General features: G+C 37.6%; 1 protein-coding gene across 1 annotated transcript in view; it reads left to right on the top strand.

The window, feature by feature from the left end:
* GPC5 (glypican 5) overlaps positions 1 to 18944 on the top strand; it is a gene marked incomplete at both ends in the record, with an annotated part of 607225 nt that overhangs the window by 64530 nt on the left and 523751 nt on the right. The window contains 2 exon segments of the mRNA XM_079539519.1: positions 14885 to 15252; positions 15255 to 15581. Coding sequence (XP_079395645.1) covers positions 14885 to 15252; positions 15255 to 15581 — 695 coding nt within the window.

Genomic DNA, 18944 nt, shown 5'->3' on the forward strand with positions numbered 1-18944 from the left:
ACAAATTTGCACATCCTTCTTATGCTTGACGTGGCCTCTCTGTCTTTCCAGCCCCTCTGTCTTTCCAGAACCCCTGTCTGGATCCCAGGCCCTCACAGCTGCTTCATGGGTCCTTACTTGCCAATATCAAGTTTGCTGCAGCACATGTGAACTCAGACACACACACAAATTAAAAAATAAAAAAAAAATGGTTGGAGAAAATACAGACTCCTTCCAGCAGCTGGCATGAGGCATATGTGCTTTGACCCAAAAATGCACTCCAGTCACTAGTTTTGAGCCCTACATTTGTCTCACTCACACCTGCTATAGCTGGTTTGGGAGCACACACTGCTCCCACCCCATTGTCTGGAAGTATAGGATCCCACTGCCTTGCATTGCAGGATGGAGGGCCTGTTTCCTGACTGACTCCAGGAGCTGTGACTGAGCTTTACTCACCCACATCCAGGTATCACTAGTAGCTGGCATGTAGTTCTTGCAACTTCACATACACATGAGAGAGGGTGCAAATACAGAGGCAGATAAGAAGAGATTTAACGAAAGACAGAAGATAGGACAGACTGCGTTGATCTGGCACAGAGCTTAGCCAGACAGGTGTACTGGCTGGCCTAATTTTACATGCAACCATCCCTTTTATGCCCTTTTCTAAATACCTGCCTTTATTGTTCCTCCTACTGCCCTTTTCCCCTACACACCTCTATGGATTACAAAGTTCCACAGTTTCTACACCATTCCAATGTGGGGCTCCTTGGTTCACAGTCTTATCAGTTGCAAAGTCCATGTTGATCTTTCTGGAAGCAGCTCCTGTAGCCTTGTTAATGTCAATGAGAGATTTGTTTCTTATGATTGTCATCCAGATTAGAGGTTCTCCATCAAATGCTACAAGTGTCAGTAAGTAAAGACTTTACAATTAGTCAACCTCAGATCAGTTAGAGGCTCCTGAAGCTCAGGGATTCCCGATTCCCAATATTATATATAGATATATATGTACTATACTATACTATATATACTATACTATACTATACTATACTATACTATACTATACTATACTATATTATATTACATAATATTATATTATATTACATAATATTATGTATATACTGGGAATAATATATGTATATTTATTTATTTGTTATATTTGTTATATTTATTATATTTATGTATATGATATAATAATCATATATATATTATTCCCAGTATTATTCAGTGATTCAAGTTACACTGCAGATTATTGTGAAAAATAGTGTTTTACTTTCCTTTCCATATCCTCATTTGTCTCTGTCTGGCCCTTAGTGCTCAGCCCTGAATAACATCTTACATTTTGCTTTGTTATCTCAGAACACAGCTTCTCACTGCAATTTAATTCTGCTGCAGAATAATGGAAAATATTCTGTACAATATTTTATCATAGTGGCACGTACAATAAGAATATCTACTAGTTTTGTACTGTCCTTAGTATTGCTGTTGCTAAAATACAATTGGAACTTCCCCCTGGTTTTGCTGTAGGTTTCTTTTGCAGAATGCTATTAACTGCTGTTATGATGTGTGTAAGGATCCTTATGTAAGGATCCTTATGCATGTAAGGATCCAGTGGATTCATGATTAGATTGGATATGTTTTAATAATATAAACCGTTAAAACTGTCCACTCAATAAAATACACTGTTCAAAATGCCATTTAATAACTCACTATGTTGTATTACTGACAAGTGATTTATATGTTGTATTTTTATCGCACAGTAAGAAAAATGTAATTTAAATGGATTTTTGTTTAGATTTTAGAACTCGACATCTAGTGAAAGTAAAGCTTCTAAGTCTGCAAGCAATATTTAAAAGTTAAATTAGAAAGCTAAGTTCAGAGAAGCAATTAAACACCAAATGTGATAGTTAAAAATTGACTTCCATAGGTTCAGACATTCCTGTATTTAAGTCTGACACATGAATTTTTCTGTGATGTGTGTCAGCCTGCTGAGGCTTATATTCTGTATCAACCTGTAAACTGGCAGACTTTCATTATACAAATGTGTGAATGGGATTAACGTGTACAGCTGACAACTCTGACTGTCAGACTTTCATGTGGTGCCAGGAAGCCATCAGGTCCTGTTGAACAGCAGTTTTTTTGGATGACTCACTCACAAACTTATCTCGGATTGATAGTGAAATACCAGAAGCTAGAGAAAGTGTGATTGTCTACATCCAGAATTGTGCTCTAAAAAAATGACATTTAGCTAACTAACACTCCATAGCTGCTGTGGTTTCCAGATTACTGAAGGTGGTCAAAAATTATGCCACCATAAGTACCCCAAAGAATATGATTTCTAATGCTTTTAACACAACTGTAGTGGCATATGTACAATGCAGATAATATAGGAGATTCAGGGACTGTTGCTTTCTACCTGAAGGAATTTAAACAATTTCTTTTGATTCCTTTAGCAAGAAAATACAGGCTGAAACTCAGGCAGCTTTGAAAACTTTTCAAACTCCACACTCCAAAATAAATTTATTTCCTGTCTGCTAAATAAAAAAACAATACTGCTGTTACTATTAGTCCAAGTAATTGATTTCCTTCAGAGAAGTATTCTTAACACACTATTTGAAAATGCAATAATTTTTCTTGTCAGCATTGGACTCCCTCTAGCTAGCATCTCATACTCAGTTTTTCATTTCTGGACAGAATGAGTGAGAAATCATCAAGTTCCAGCAGCACACAACATAAATGAATTTCCTGTGTTTGGCAATCAAAGGTCAGACACAATAGAGCACTCACTCTCTCACACACACACACACAAGAAAAAAAAAAAGAAAAGATCAAGAGCTGGTAACATCAATAAACAATGGTTTCCCTATCTCTGTGAACACTATGAGATTTCCAAGCTCATTCTCCCCTCTGGCCTTTGAGATCAAGGATCAGAAAATGATTACGTGATAAAGCAGAAATAAATGGTCCAACCCAGCATTGACTTGCATCACTTTTCTCAAAGGAGCGTAGAAACTGTTACCTGGTAATTTTTCTTCTTGTTTGAAAACCATTATCTGTGGAGCGTTAGTGGAACCAGGCTATTTATTCTATTCTATGTCACAAAAGAGGCCATTGTCTGAGGCAGATGAATGCCACAACCTTGGCTACACTTACACATTAACAATATAGTATGCTGTGTCAGATTTTCCATTGATGCACATAACTGGTTGTCGTAATGTCTTTGGGATATTAGCTTTTAAATAACCGTCTCCCTCAGGAAAGATAGAAGTGATGATCAGAAAAGGAAATTCTCTGAGAGATTAGATGAGCTGCTTTATCTTCCATTAAAGATAAAAGCCTCTGCTGACCAAAGTGGTAGTGGAACTTAGGGTATTCTCTGGATTCTTTCTAAGTTAGAAAAATCAGATAGATACAAAAAGGCTTAACTTCATCTTCAGCATGCTAGGGTTCTGTTTAGAAAGGTCTGTGTAGAAAACTTAACTTAGTATATCACTGTTTCTCAAAAACTCAAGTATCATTATTTAATATTCAGTGACTCCCTACTTTCAAGTCTTGCTCTTCTGGATGTTTTGGTCTTTGACTTTGCTAGAGAAATTAACTGAAGTTTATTTTTTAGGACAGGAAATTTCTGCACAGCTAGACTTTTTCCCAGCACAGATGAGGGAATGAGGTGGTCATACAGTCAGACCAGGAAAAAATAATGAATGCATGTGGAGATAAAGATATTCAGAATACCTAATTATAGGTGGATTTTTTTAGAACTAATAGTGTAGTCAAGTAAGTTAGTTCACACTGAACTTCATGGAAATAATTGTTTGCTGGGAAAAGGTAATTTCAACAAGAACAGCACCATACAGACTTCTGTTTTTGTTGTTGTTGTTTATTTGTTTTTTGTTTTGTTTTGTTTTATTTTCCCAGTTACCTATTACTAGGGAATGCATCAGTATGGTGTAATGAATTTCTAAAGAATTTTAGGAAATTTGTATTAACAATCTGCTACATCCGTACTTTGGAGAACACACATATTATTACGTTCTTAAATGGCCAATGGTTGATCATTATATCAAGCAACACATACATTAAAGTTAAAAATAAAATACATTGCTGGTAGATATAGCTAAATAATTAAAAAATGCTAAACCTGCTAATATACGTTTAACAAGATATCACTGACTTAGTTGGATGCATTTAATAGGATCTAAGTAAGAGCTTCCTCTGCAAATTCTTGAATGCAGTGTTTCATGGTTTGACTGGATGCATCATCAACAGTAGCATACTTATTTATGCCAGACAAAATCAATGCACCAGTAGGAGGAGATTTTGCCAGTATTTTTTTTTTTCTCCCTTGTGATTCCTGAAGTTTGGGAAATCTTTGCTGGAAGTAATTAATTTATGCAATTGGTTAGATCTTTTGGGCTTCATCAGGAGTTAGCACATAATCAGGTAGGAGGTAAAATTATGTTTCGTAACTGCATTAGTCATCTGGACTTGAAGGCCCTTGAAAAATTAATTTAACAGCCAAAGATTCCCAAATAATGGAGAAACCTTTTTTTTTCCCTCATACACTAATTCAAAGAAAATATATTTGTGGCTATTGAAGACCCATGAGGTAGGTAAACTAGGTACTAAATTTACCTAGCACTAAACCTGATTGAATTTGCAGACTACGAGTGGGATTAATCCTTTCTAATTTTAGCTAACTACAAAGTAGCTAAAGGACTATCTAATCTATCTCCACATTTAGGTTCAGCATAATTCATGAAGAAATAAAAGCAAGTCAAGTGCAATTCATTCCATCCTGAGGTGGATGGCTGCCATAATCAGGATGAATTGCCCTTCAGAGGTGCCTGTCTGATTGGAAAATATGACTTGCACGGTTAAAGCATTTATTTAATTAATCAGTATTGCTAAATCTGCTTCAGAGATAGAATATGAGGAGGAGTCTGTCTGAACCCACTGACATAGTAGGGTATACAAAGCACTCCACTTCTACATGGCTAATGTGAAATGAATCTTGTGTTATACTTTGAAAACAAAACAAAACAAAGCCAACACTTCAGTAGAAATTTCTTCATAGTCATGGTGCTAAAATTACAATTTTTAAATGTATTGAAAGGGAAAAATATTGTTTTACTGTTTTGTTTTTTTTTTTAATCTATCCCCGAACATTATTAGTGGCAAATTCTCATTGCAGAATTGTCCTACATATACCTATGTAAACTGAGCTATCGAAGAGAAATTTTAAAAAATTAATCATTTTTTGTTTGTTTCATTTTAATCACTTAAGGCTATAGATTTGAGAGGATTGTAGCAGCAAGGTATTAATGTGGCACAAAATAAAGTCCTACATCAACAATTAAAAGACATAAAGTCATAGCTTTAGCTTTTTAAACTGTGTTGCTATTTATTGTAAATTTTGAAAAGTGAAAACCAGTATGGACCAAGAAGCACAATTCATTCTATGCAATTGTAAGAGAAAAAAAAGTATTTTAAAATAGATTCTACCGTTTTTCACTATTCCCCTAACTCCTTCTTTGTATGTGCTGTCTATGAAGATATATGAGTATAATATGAGTGTTCACAGCCCTGTATCTGCTCAGAGTAGTAGTTTATGTTATGGTGTAGTTTTTTACAAGAAAAATAGTTATGGCTATCATCTTTTCTCAGGTAAATGGAATTTACCTAAGTGCCGTTTTTCCAGTTTATTCACGACGGTTCCTGCAGTGGTACTTTCTTCTATGCTTCCTAAATGACTAATGATTGTTGCTTATGTTGTACTAATTGTTCTGGAAGCTAGAGGAATATAAGGGACAAGGCTCAGATGGCTATTATCATGAGCCCAAGCAACACCAGCCGATTGCCCAGGTAGTTAAAGCAAGGGTGGAGCTGGGTGTCCCTTCCCTTAATTCAGCTGCTGTCTCAACCACTTCTGGACAAGTCCAGAACAGTGACCAAGAAACAGTCAAGTAATGGGAAGAGGCCTGGTGTCACCTGCTTTTATTTGGCTGGTGTCAACCAATCCCAAACTTGGAGCCAATTACAGCTATCAATAGGGGCTGGTGGGACTATCCTTTCCCTTCTTGCTTTGATATTAAAAATAGGGTCTGAAGGGGGTGAGGGAGATGGTCCTTCTCACTTCTGCTTGCTTTCTTTGCTCTGTGCTACATCAAACATTTCTGGTGGCATGCCTGATGCTGCAAAAAGGATTGGTGATTGCTTTTCCTTTCTCTCTCTCTTTCTCTCTCTCAAAGTTTTCAAGTAATGCAAAGCTTACTTGAATTTCCTCTAAAACCACACAGCTTTAGTAGATATAATTGTGGGAAGGCTAATGCACATAGGATAACTGGTTGGGTTGGTTTTTTTTGTTTGTTTGTTTGTTTTTGTTTTTTTTTTAATGTATGGACCTTGAATGTCATTTCACCTTAATCTGTCTGGGGAGATTTGCAAATCTGGTTATCCCTTCCTCCGTCCCTTAATAGGTAGGATGTGAGAAGGAGAAAGGAATCCCTTCCAATGACATTTGCTTCAAGACAAATTATAGCTTCTGTAGGTGGTTTGTTTCCTCAAGGAGAGTCCACCAGAAGTTGTCACTGGTTTGGGAGTTCTTCTTAAACCACTGGTAGCAGTACAACGTGCCTTGAGAAAGAGCAAGTTGTTCCTGTATCTCCACCATAAATGTAATCTGAAAAAAAAGTGAGGAAGGATATTTTTTTCACAAGTGAAAATTGCTGTAACATTTAATATGCACAAGCTTGTGATATGAACTTCTGGTCCCAGAAGAGAATAGCAGGGCATGTCTAAGAATCTCAGGCTACTGAGAAGTTCCCTGACTGTTCAACAATCTCTTCTTTTCACTGTATATTTTTTGCTAATTTGGAAATGTGTTCCTTGCATACACTCGATAAGAAGGCAATATGCAGTTTTCTGGAGAGATTGTTTTCATGGACATGTGTCATGGTTTTGTGATTTTTGGTTTTCGGTATTCATCACATCATAGCATCTTGTGGGGCACTGGGAGTTTAACTGTTAATGCTCAAGTTCTGGGCACCTGCCCAGAAGAGAAGAAGAACTACATTTCCCAGGGGACTCTGTGGTCATGGAGAGGAGATATAACTCCAGGCAAGGTCACCTGATGCACTCTTTTTCGTCTGCTCTTCTTCGTCGACTCTCCTGCTGTCTGTGTAATACATCATCTTCTTGTGAAACTGGATTTAGGTGATGGTTAAAAGTTGTCTGCTAAATTGATTGGAGAACAGGGTCGTCACTCTGTATGTTTGGTAGAGGACACAACTTTTACTGCTTTTCCACCATGGACCTCTTTGTCCAGCAATGTCAGGAGGATATGGGAATGCTGAGGATGGAGACAAAAACACTGCACACTTCACTTGTAAGAGGAAGGCAGAAAGATATTTATTGATATAAAATAACGTGGTAATTTCAACAATGATTACAGCAACTTACCAGGATTCAAAATGGCTATCTGCTGCACAGAGGGTGAGGGGTGCATAATGAATCTGAGATCAAAGCTCAGGAAGGTAGTATAGCTTAAAAACAATATATAACTTACTGAGGGTCTGTTGGCAAGGTGTTACCACATCCCGGGTGAATCTCTGCAGAGGTGTTAAAGAACCTTGAGAGGTCTTCCTAATCAAGGGGAGATTCTGGTGTACAGCCAGCTGCTTGGAAAAGGAACTCTCAGAGGTCTTCCTGCTTTGCTTGCTATTTATAAGGAAAGATAATCCACTCACAGTCGTACAAATTAGAACTGGATCTGTTAAACTAGGTGTCTGTTATCAGTTTTCTGAGCACACAGTTTTAGAAAATATGGCGGCTGTTAACTGTCTCAGTGAAAACCTGGTTGTTAATTAGTCCCAGTGACAAGGTCTTCTGCACCTCGTATGCACTAAGCCTTGGGCATGATGATGAGGCTGGGTGGGGAAGCAAGGAGTGCACCATCACAAGGGGATGGAGAGCTTTCTGGAAAACTGGAGTATGCCAAAACATACAGTTATATACACTGTGTTTTAGGAGTGTCCTCTGTAGAGTCTGCAGAATCACGCAGGTTATCTTGGAAATAATTAATAGAGGTGATCTGAAACTTGTCTAGGATTAAGCTTTAATTGTGAGTCCTGCAGTCAAATTCTCTCCTTATACCACTTTAATGCAGTGGGCTTGTTACTTGTTACTGGTCGAAAGGTTTAGAAATGTGCAAAATATTGGAAGTGCAATGTAATGTAATGTTACAAATAAATCACCTTAATTTAGTGTCTTAGAAAATTACATTTTTTCAGATAGAGAGATTCTGTATATTTATTGCAGTTGCTGTCAATGAGTGATCCTTTTGGAATTCTGGCTTATTTCTGGATGTTTTAGCTTTCAAGTGTTGGCATTTACATTATGTATGACACATTTTTTGTAGTGGTATTCTGGAAAAGAGTCATGTTCAAAGGTGGGGAGACTGATAAATGACACCACATTTTCATGACAGAGTTTACATATGAAGAGTGATTGAAAATATGAGAGTCTCTGCTTGTTGAGTCACTGATAGTGAAATAGTACTAAAATTCATCTGTCTGCAAAGCAAAAAAATAGCTTCCATTATGTCCAGCACTCTTTTTCATCTTTTGTGTTTTGGTTATTAATGCAGAATCAAAATAGAGACGCAGAAGATAAAAGAATTTAGTTGATAATTCTTTTTTTTTTTTTTTTTTTTGAAATTGCCTCTTTTACTGGAGGAACATGTATTTAAATATGTACATTTAAAAGTGTTTCACTTTGGCCAACATTAAACTCAATGTAGCCTTCACAAAGAAGTGAGACACAACTTACAACTTACTGAGGTGTATTGTTCAGCTTTTGTACAAGATGCATTTTCTTTAAAAGTTCATTACCTTCACAAGAAATGCATTCAGTGTTACAGATTGCATTGATGCAGTTGGTATTAGATGAATAATTTTATTAAATTTTAAATCAGATCTAGTTACAGGAAAGTCTCTGGACAGACAGATATCTGGAAGAAACAGTTTGATCTGGTTTTGTGCAGTGGAAGTTCAGATGTAGATACTATAAGTTAATCCCAATGAAATTGTAGAAATAATATAGAAGACAGAAGTAGATGTCAATAGTACAGAAGTTACAAGTAAATATGTAATTAAGATAACCTTGGTCTACAAGAGAAATAATAAAACTAACGATTGTTACTATAATAACGGTGGATTGCTGGGCTTGACACCCTCAGCAATCTCTGTAGTAAATTGATAGAGGCATGATTCATCTTCTCATAAACATCTAAAGTAAGATGAATCACAGTTTAAACATCCCCATTACTTTCCACTGTTGGAAAAAAAAGAGGATATGGTATTTAGTTGAGGTGATGGCTGAGATGAATCAGAACCCTGTGAGCTTGCGTGAGAGGTCTGATAAGGTGATGTGATGTTTTACTGCCCTCTTCCTTGTGGGTTTTGGGTTTGGCAGTTGTCCTTGTAAATTTCACTGCTTTCATCTGTATTGGCATCCGTTCATTCAAACTCATTTATGAACTGTATAAATTGGTAGGCACAGTAGTATGCCTTATACTTTGTACTACAAAGATAAATTAGGTATTAATAACTGACATTACTCTAGGATTGTGATTTTATAAATCATATTCTCATACAGAGTGATCAAAAAATGCAGAAGAGCAAAATGTTCTCATGTGTTCTGCCAGATTTTACTGCAAATATTTAATTCTTCTAAAGACCAGATGTCACCACATAGCTGAAGGACTTCTTTGCATAGTTATGAGGCAGCTCTGTCAGGATGTAAAGGATTTTCACTTGTCAAATACACTCTGTCATGTACATGAGTAATTGTCTTTGGATGTGTAGAGGTAGAGAAAGGTTGAAAAGGGCAGTTGTTTGTTTGTTAAATAGAAAAGTAAGCATTTTACACTATTTAATTTAATTCCAGGCTGAAATATTTAGAAGCCAAACACAAAAAGATATCAAATTGAGAAGTAGCAGTGAAACGCTGTTCAGTAGGGACAAGCTGGGGCCAAACTAATTTCCTTCTATGTCAGGGAACCAAACTGGGAGTATGCGATAAGCAGAGATGTTAAGTAACATCTTTAAATGTTAACCTGACTTCACATGTTCTCCAAACTAATCACTCTCTCTATAATTAGAGAAGGAGCGTGATTTGTCTTATTTCCATGTGGACACCTAAACTAGTTCAGATGAATCATGCCTGTTCCTCTCTACTGGTTAACTGAGATGCAGACATCTGCTGTGGAACTTAGGTGAGTGTTTGCAACGAGGTGGAGAAGATCTAATCTGAAATACTTACATAGAGGGAGAAGTAAATAATTTCTTTACATTGGTGTGAATATACAAGAGGATGTGAAGCAGTGGAACAGTTTTCCTGGACATTGTGGCCTCCCTGAACTTTTTTTCTTTATTTTAAGAATAGGTTAAATAAATATGTTGAAATATAAGACTATAGATACAATTGTACTTGTCCTATGTTCCAAATATATATTAGAGAACATTTCACATTTTTCCTGGCCTTCTGTTATTTAGCAAGATTGATTCCAGCTCTCATAAGCTAGGTTAGACAGTTGGAAAGGGGATACGACAGTAACCACTCAGTTTTGAGTCATGCGAGATATGTGCACCCCTTGTCACATGCATGATGGAGCAGAATCACATAATGGAGTGGAAAACGCAGTGGGACTATAGTTTGGAAGAGACATATTCACAGCAGTTCTTATCTCCAGCTCCTTCTTGGAAATCATTACATGCTTGAGAATGTATTAACTGTCAGGGCTGCAACAGAACTTGCAAAACGTGTCTTAGCAGAGAATCTACAGAAAGGGTGAAAGGCTGTGAGCACCTCCAGTGAAGCTGATAGTAAGAATAGATAATGGTGCTGTATACCATGGTCTCTCTAAATGTAAAACATGTAGCATGAAAAAAAAAATGAAGAAGAAGAAAAAATATTTTCTTCTTCTATATTTGGGTGGGATTTGGTGAAGATTAAAAAGCATTAAAATATGAAGCTCAAGGGAATAATTACACAAACCCTTAGTTGCATAATTATTCAGACTACAGTAAACAAATTATTGATTTACATTTAAATTTAACATCTACTGTTCTTGGCACTACTGCAGGAGCTCTAATTAAACATTAATAGTCATTAAAAAGCATTTTGCCAACAAACATCTGGTAGTAATTTATGAGATAAACTCATGCAAAATCTTAATAGTTGATTAAAGGAATTTTGAGTACTAGATTTCATCTTGGCAACATATGTTTACTACCAGAAATCCTGGGTTTGATTTCTTTTTCAATGATGCCATGAGACCAGATAGCTAGACTGAAAAATGAACTGGGATTTCTCCTTGGCCAGGGCCATTCTACCAAATGCAAGTTAAAAGAAATGCAGTAGCTCCCCTAATAAGCGCAGGAAGAATGATCCTTTTGCCAGATCAATATTCAGAAATAAAAAACAAGATTTTTTTTTTCCTCACTTTGCATTGTAATAGTAAATGAGGCATATGTATAATTTTATGTCTTCTTTGAAAGCCACTAATCTACTGGTTTTAATGTGATTTCTTTATAGTTTAGAATTATCTATGTCTCTCAGTAACAGAAATGCTAAAGGAACTGAATGATAGATAGTTATTGAAAAAAAAAGCCCTTTTAGTCTTATAGTTATTTTACATCACTTTATGATCACTTTGTTAAATATGCTATTGTCAACAAAAAAAACCAAACATATACAGGTAGAAGAATCCACTGAATAAATGTAGCATCTAAAAGTAAAGTGTTCATCTACTTTATTTTTTTTCTCTAGTGTTATGTTTTTATGTTTGTTAACTAAATTAGGAGATAATACTGTTCTTTCAAAAATTAATGAGTTGATACATTGACAGTTGTGATTTTTTGATTTAGGAATGCACAAATCATTAACTTCAGCAAAAGAAAAATAAAACTGCATATTACCCATGGTAAACAGTAGACATTACAACACAGTAATGCTGCAGAAGGTATCCATAGGATACTGTATTGTGGTTATGACAAAAATCTCATAGAGAATGGAACTAAGAGTCACTGAGAATCTGTGTGCCTGTGAATTAAAGAAGCAGTTAAAAACAAGTGAGCATTTAATAACATTGAAAAGAGCTTGTCTGGGTCATCCTGGTTATATTTAAGATGTCTTTTATATGTAATAGTTTTATACAGATTGAAAACTTACCGCTTATTTTATGTGGTTTAGTAATTAAGATATTACATAGATGATGATGTTAACTTTGACCTATAAACATACAGAAACACAATTTTAAATCTATGCTATGCATGCGGTATGGAATCAGCATAACTTGATAGTCATTGAAGTCTCTGATAGTGTTGTAAATGATATAGTTTGCCATTGTAGATGTTCACAAGGAACTGTTCAAAGTTTTAAGTAAATGTAGGTCTGCTTTACGCTGTTATTTTTCAAGCTGATGGAGGACAAAACAAACCTCTGGAATAGTTATAGCAGTTGTAAAGCAGGACACATGCCAGTAGAATAATCCCAAGTAACAAACTGTAGGAAAACAAGTCCTAAAATGACAATTAAAAGCATGTTGAAGTATCATATACTTCCTAGAAAGGCACAAATGTGGTGGAAGGGAAGGGAAGGGAAGGGAAGGGAAGGGAAGGGAAGGGAAGGGAAGGGAAGGGAAGGGAAGGGAAGGGAAGGGAAGGGAAGGGAAGGGAAGGGAAGGGAAGGGAAGGGAAGGGAAGGGAAGGGAGGGAAGGGAAGGGAAGGGAAGGGAAGGGAAGGGAAGGGAAGGGAAGGGAAGGGAAGGGAAGGGAAGGGAAGGGAAGGAAGGGAAGGGAAGGGAAGGGAAGGGAAGGGAAGGGAAGGGAAGGGAAGGGAAGGGAAGGGAAGGGAAGGGAAGGGAAGGGAAGGGAAGGGAAGGGAAGGGAAGGGAAGGGAAGGGAAGGGAAGGGAAGGGAAGGGAAGGGAAGGGAAGGGAAGGGGAGGGGAGGGGAGGGGAGGGGAGGGGAGGGGAGGGGAGGGGAGGGGAGGGGAGGGGAGGGGAGGGGAGGGGAGGGGAGGGGAGGGGAGGGGAGGGGAGGGGAGGGGAGGGGAGGGGAGGGGAGGGGAGGGGAGGGGGGGGAGGGGAGGGGAGGGGAGGGGAGGGGAGGGAAGGGAAGGGAAGGGAAGGGAAGGGAAGGGAAGGGGAGGGGAGGGGAGGGGAGGGGAGGGGAGGGGAGGGGAGGGGAGGGGAGGGGAGGGGAGGGGAGGGGAGGGGAGGGGAGGGGAGGGGAGGGGAGGGGAGGGGAGGGGAGGGGAGGGGAGGGGAGGGGAGGGGAGGAGAATTGATGACAAATTGAGTATGCTTTCCCCCTGCACCAAGTAAACTACTGTTGGTAGTCACTGCATTGTTCTTTATTCATGCACGTGTTAGAGGAATGAAAAAGACTGAGGTAGCAAAATCCTTCCACCTTTTTGAGGGTGATGTGAGTTCTGAAACAGAGTTAACGGATAATAGATATCAAAACAATAGAGTCAATGACATACTCTTACTCTGAATTAGAAGCATGTATATCATTCTTATTGGAGGAAACAATGCATAAAAAGTTTAAGCATATTAGTTAAATAATATGTCCTCTCTGTGATCTGTGTGATCTTTTCCCAAAAACTGCACTTGAAACCTTCTGGAGCCTGTGAGTGTTATTTCATAGACTGGAACAAGCTTTTTGCTGGAATATCAGACTTTTATTCTTATGTATAGATACATAATAAAGAAGTGATAGCAAATCTTGGTCATTATAGTAAAGTTATTGTGGATGTTCTGATATCCTTTGCATCAGAATTCACATTGCTTTAATAATTACCTGACATATTTTGATGCTGCTTGACTCTTCCTGCTTTTAACATCACTTGGTTTTAAGTATTGGTTGAACTTAATGCTTTTCCTCAACTTTATTTCTGTGAAGAGTTGCATTTAAAATATTGAAAAAATAGAAATAGATGAGAACTTGTAAAGGTGTCCAGGAGACCAGATGTGTCATTTTCCCTTGAAGACCAGGCTATAGTCCCTCTTATATCACTGGTCCCTTTATAGAACTGCATCTCATGCCCCATTCCTTCCACCCCAGTCTATCATTTTTGTCTTCTGTCATATATTGCTTCTGAAGGGAAATTCATTAATTCAAAATGTTAATACGAAGATAGCTACTTCAGTTTCAAATGAATGAAACTCACAGCCTGTTGAGATATTGAGGCTTTGAGAGCAATTCTGCATCTTCCATCACTTTGACAATAGTAATTGCCAGACTAATCAGCATTGTTTAAAAATATGTTCTCGTGTGTGCTTAGTACATCTCCTTTCTTATTCTTTCATCAAGAGGATGAGCTTTTTCATCTTTTAAAAGTTAAGTTTTAATGGAATCGAAGAGTTGTTTCTATTGTTTAATGTTACTTTTGCCCATCCTTTTAGGGATAGAGATAAGATTTGAAGGAGAATGACTAAAAGCATTACAGTATCATTGCAAGTTGCAGAATGTGTTGTGGGTTGGGAGATCTATTGTATGTATATATGTAGACAGTTACAGTAATGCTTCATTGTATTTAGCAGCTTAACAACACAGCTTACAATTGTTTCCTTTTATAATTGTTTAGACTCTACTTAATTAATAATTTATTCTTCCAAGAAAACAGATGGATTATTATTCCATTGTAATATTACTTGTAAGGTGTTTGTCTAAATGGAAAATGTAGTTTTCACAGTTTTTGTGTATCTCCTCATAAATTCTAAGCGTCTTTGCAAAAATGCTTTCAGGATAAATGAAAAGTAAAAACAATCCTTGCGTGATTGCTTTAAGTTCTTATGCTAATTTCTGATTACTTAAACCTTTTTTTTTTTTAATTACAGAAACCTTTGAAATGCTCATCAAACTGTCTGAGAATTACACAAGCACACTTTTCTGCAATGCATATAGAAACATGTCTGCTGAGGCTACTACATGTGTTCAGGAGTTTTTCACAGACGTTGCACTCTTTGTATTTGGCACAGACATCAGTACAGAGGAATTTGTCAACAGATTTTTTGACACCCTGTTCCCAATGGTCTACAATCACATGGTTAACCCCCGTCTGACTGATGTTACACTGGAATACGCACAGTGCCTCCAAATGGCAAGAAGAGATATCAGGCCCTTTGGTAACATTCCCAATAAAGTCATAGGACAAATGGGAATATCACTGTTACCCAGCCGGAATTTCCTGCAGGCTCTGAATTTGGGGGGATTGAAGTAATCAATACAACAGACCATCTGCATTCCTCTAAAGACTGCAGCAGAGCTTTATTGAGAATGCAATACTGTCCCCATTGCCAAGGGCTGATTTTGAGTAAGCCCTGTATGGGCTACTACCTCAGTGTCATCCGAGGCTGCTTAGCCTACATGGCAGAAATTGACCTTCACTGGCAGGGATATATTCAGTCCTTGGAAGAGCTCTCGAGTGCTATGCTTGGAACATATGACATTGATCATGTGCTTCTAAACTTTCACTCACTTGTTAATGATGCTCTCATACAAGCTCGTGTCAATGGACCAGAATTAACTGAGCAGGTAAGAACCTGTTGTTAGCCATGCTTGGTGCATACATGCCACCAAAAAGAGTCTCACTGAAGACTAATACTTGTTTGGCCATTTTTATAGCAATGCATATGTTTGTATCCAAATTCAGCTTTATTCAACAATGCATTTTTCCAACACTGCATTTTAATGTATTTTAATAAAGAATTTTCAAAATAAAAGAAGTTTAACCAGAGTTCTCTAAATATTTGAAGTAATATTGATTTTTTTGTTCTCATGAAGTCACAGCATTTTCAAAATTTTGGTAAAAGAAAATTTTGTTTCGCAATCAAATGGAAACTTCAATTTCTTCACCCTTTTTGTTTAGAAGTACTTTGTATTCTTGCATGCAGATGTCACTGGCAGTGACATGCTCTTTTTGGGGGAAATACAGGTCTGTTCATGCCTGTGTTCCTCTAGGGTCTGGCGTCAGCTGACGTGTCAGTCATACTTAAAGGAGTACCACAACTTTCTTCCTTATTTGATTAGCTGAAGGGGAAACAGCTTCTTCTGCTAAGCAGCTGATACAAACTCTAGAACAACTTGACCAAGTATAACAGAGAATTCTTCATTTGTTATTGGGGTAAGATCTGCAGTCTGTTAAAATGGGTTTTTCCTCCTGCTTGCAGTCAGTGACTAATAGGGATATTGTCCTTTCCTAGGAATTTCCCATTTTATCTACTTGAGTCTCATGCTGCTGAACTTTATTAAGAGAAACTGTGAATTTTGAAAAGGTTTTTCACTAACATTTTGACTCAGAGGTGACTCACTGATGTCTGTCTAATTCCAGGGCTACACATGCTTTTTAGGGATAGTCCCTGTTCCTCTCCAGATAGTTTATATTTTACCCTACAGTTTTCAGGTTCAAGCTAAGAAAAACAAGTGAATACTCAAATCTTAAAGGTCCTCTTTCTTGCTTTTCATATTGGGTCACTTGGTATGAAAAGAGCTCCCCTCTTAAGCTTTAAATTTGAATTTTGAATAATGTACCATAATTGCCCCAGATGTAATGACTCTTAAGACACTTGTGTTTTCAAAATGGAAGATTTCATTCTCCAAAATAATATGTTTCATTCAATTTTAATGAAAAATTAAATGAGTGAAGAGTTACATAGTCACTGTTTTGATTGATATAAACCAAGATGCTTTGTTTTTATATTCCTAAAAATTTTATGCTTTCCTTCTTCCTTTTCTTTAGTAGACATAAGGAACATTAAATGTTCTTATTTTGTGCCAATATATTTGTTGGAAGATCATCTGTTGAATTCTGTTCCAGTAAGATCTTCTTATATAGAATTATTTCCAAACATTAATAACTAAAAAATTCATCTTTCACTGTTTGCATCAAAGACACGTTTTTTGACTATTCATAAACCCTTGTGGTATCCCTAACTTAATTTCTGTGTTACAGTTGATCAGTCTTTTCTCTCTTTCATTTGTAATTCAGTCAGTAAGACTGTGAGGCATTGATCCCTTGAAACACAGTGACCTAGTTGGTCAGTACTGATCTGCTGAGTATGGCTTCAGTGTAGTTCAGATTTGCCCACGCATTAGGCTGATTCTGACATGTAATAAATATAGTCTTTCAACTTCCGTAGGAAGAGGATAGGAATTCTGTTGAAATTGGCTATCAATATTTATTTATTTATTTATCTTCAGAGTGACTCATGATCTGCTGAAAACTTAGATAATGCATTAGTGATCCTGACACAGGAAAGATGATTATGAGCCAGCTCACAATGGCTTCCTTAGGCATTCAGCAGTCTCTGAATTTTTAAAACTGAATTTCATCACAATAACTAATTTTTTTTTTTTTTTTTTGAGTTTCAAGGAAGGAAATAGAGAAATAAAAATGTTAAAATGCATGGACATACACTATATGCATACGCAAATTTTAATGTAAGAATGTACATTGTATCCTGTTTGCTGATATATTTATTTATCTAATTCTTCATAGAATCATATGTATGCTTGTAGAAACAACTAAATGGGAAATATTTCTTGCTAACATGTATGATCATCTGTATTCAAATCTAATGTACATTAAGTTGATCTGTGTGGTGTGAAAAGACCATTAATGCCTATGTAACACAACAGCTTTCTATTCACTTTTCTGCTTAGGTCAGCAAAGCAGTGCCACATTGTCTACAGTTACAATCTGGCCTTGAACACCTCCAGGGAAGGGGCATCCACAACCTCTCTGGGCAGCCTGTTCCAGCACCTCACCACTCTCTCCGTAAAGAACTTCCCCCTGACATCCAACCTAAATCTTCCCTTCCTCAACTTAAAACCATTTCCCCTTGTCCTGCCATTATCTACCCTTTCAAGGAGTTGATTCCCCTCCTGTTTGTAGTCTCCCTTTAGGTGTTGAAAGGCTGCAATGAGGTCACCCCGCAGCCTTCTTTTCTCCAGGCTGAACAAGCCCAGCTCCCTCAGCCTGTCTTCATAGGAGAGGTGCTCCAGTCCCCTGATCATCTCTGTGGCTCTCCTCTGGACCCTCTCCAACAGCTTACTGTCTTTCTTGTACTGGGGGCTCCACACTTGAATGCAGTACTTCAGGTGGGGCCTCACAAGAGCAGAGTAGAGGGGGACAATCACCTCCCTGTCCCTGCTGGGCACCCTCTTTTGATGGAGTCCAGGATACCATTTGCTTTCCGAGCTGCAAGGGCACACTGTTGGCTCATGTTAAGCTTTTCATTTATCAAGACCCCCAGGTCCATCTCTGCAGTGTTACCTCCATTCTGTTGTGTTAGATGTTGCATCTCAGTCATAAGGCAGAAGGAAAAAGAGTTTTTAGTGAGATTTCTGAAGTTCTGGTCTGTCTTTTCTGGCATGTATAGGTTAGTGGTAGAGTCTCATGTTTTGTTCCCCTTATGCATGGTTTCATAGCAGGGTTCCATGCCATGTAAGGGTAGGTTTCTCTGTCACTCACAGTGTGGTTCAATGGCAGCTTGAACCAGTCTCACCTGGGTTGCAGGTTCTGCTCTGGCACCGTGTTCAGCGTTTTTCCTTTCCCTTCCTCTGTGTGAATGGTGATTAGGCAGATGAAAGTTTCCTTGGTGCAGGGGGAAGTCTGCCTTATCTCTGGTTTTGTTTCACTGCATGAGGACTTGTGCTATCATGCACTGGATAATGCAGCATGGGGGACCTGAGGGAAGGTGAAATGAGTTTGAGGCAAGAGCTGAAGGAAGAGGGGATGGGACCAGGAAATGAAAGAGCAAAAGAACAAGGCTTTGTAATTAAAATCTTTTCTCTAAATTAAACTTTTCATTAAAATATCATTCTTGAATGCCAAAAGATCAATGTTGTTTGAGATTAATGCTGAATAAAAGAGATGAAAAGAAATATTGATTAGTT

Source organism: Tetrao urogallus, assembly GCF_951394365.1.
Source record: "Tetrao urogallus genome assembly, chromosome: 1".
In the NCBI taxonomy this organism is placed as follows: Eukaryota; Metazoa; Chordata; class Aves; order Galliformes; family Phasianidae; genus Tetrao; species Tetrao urogallus.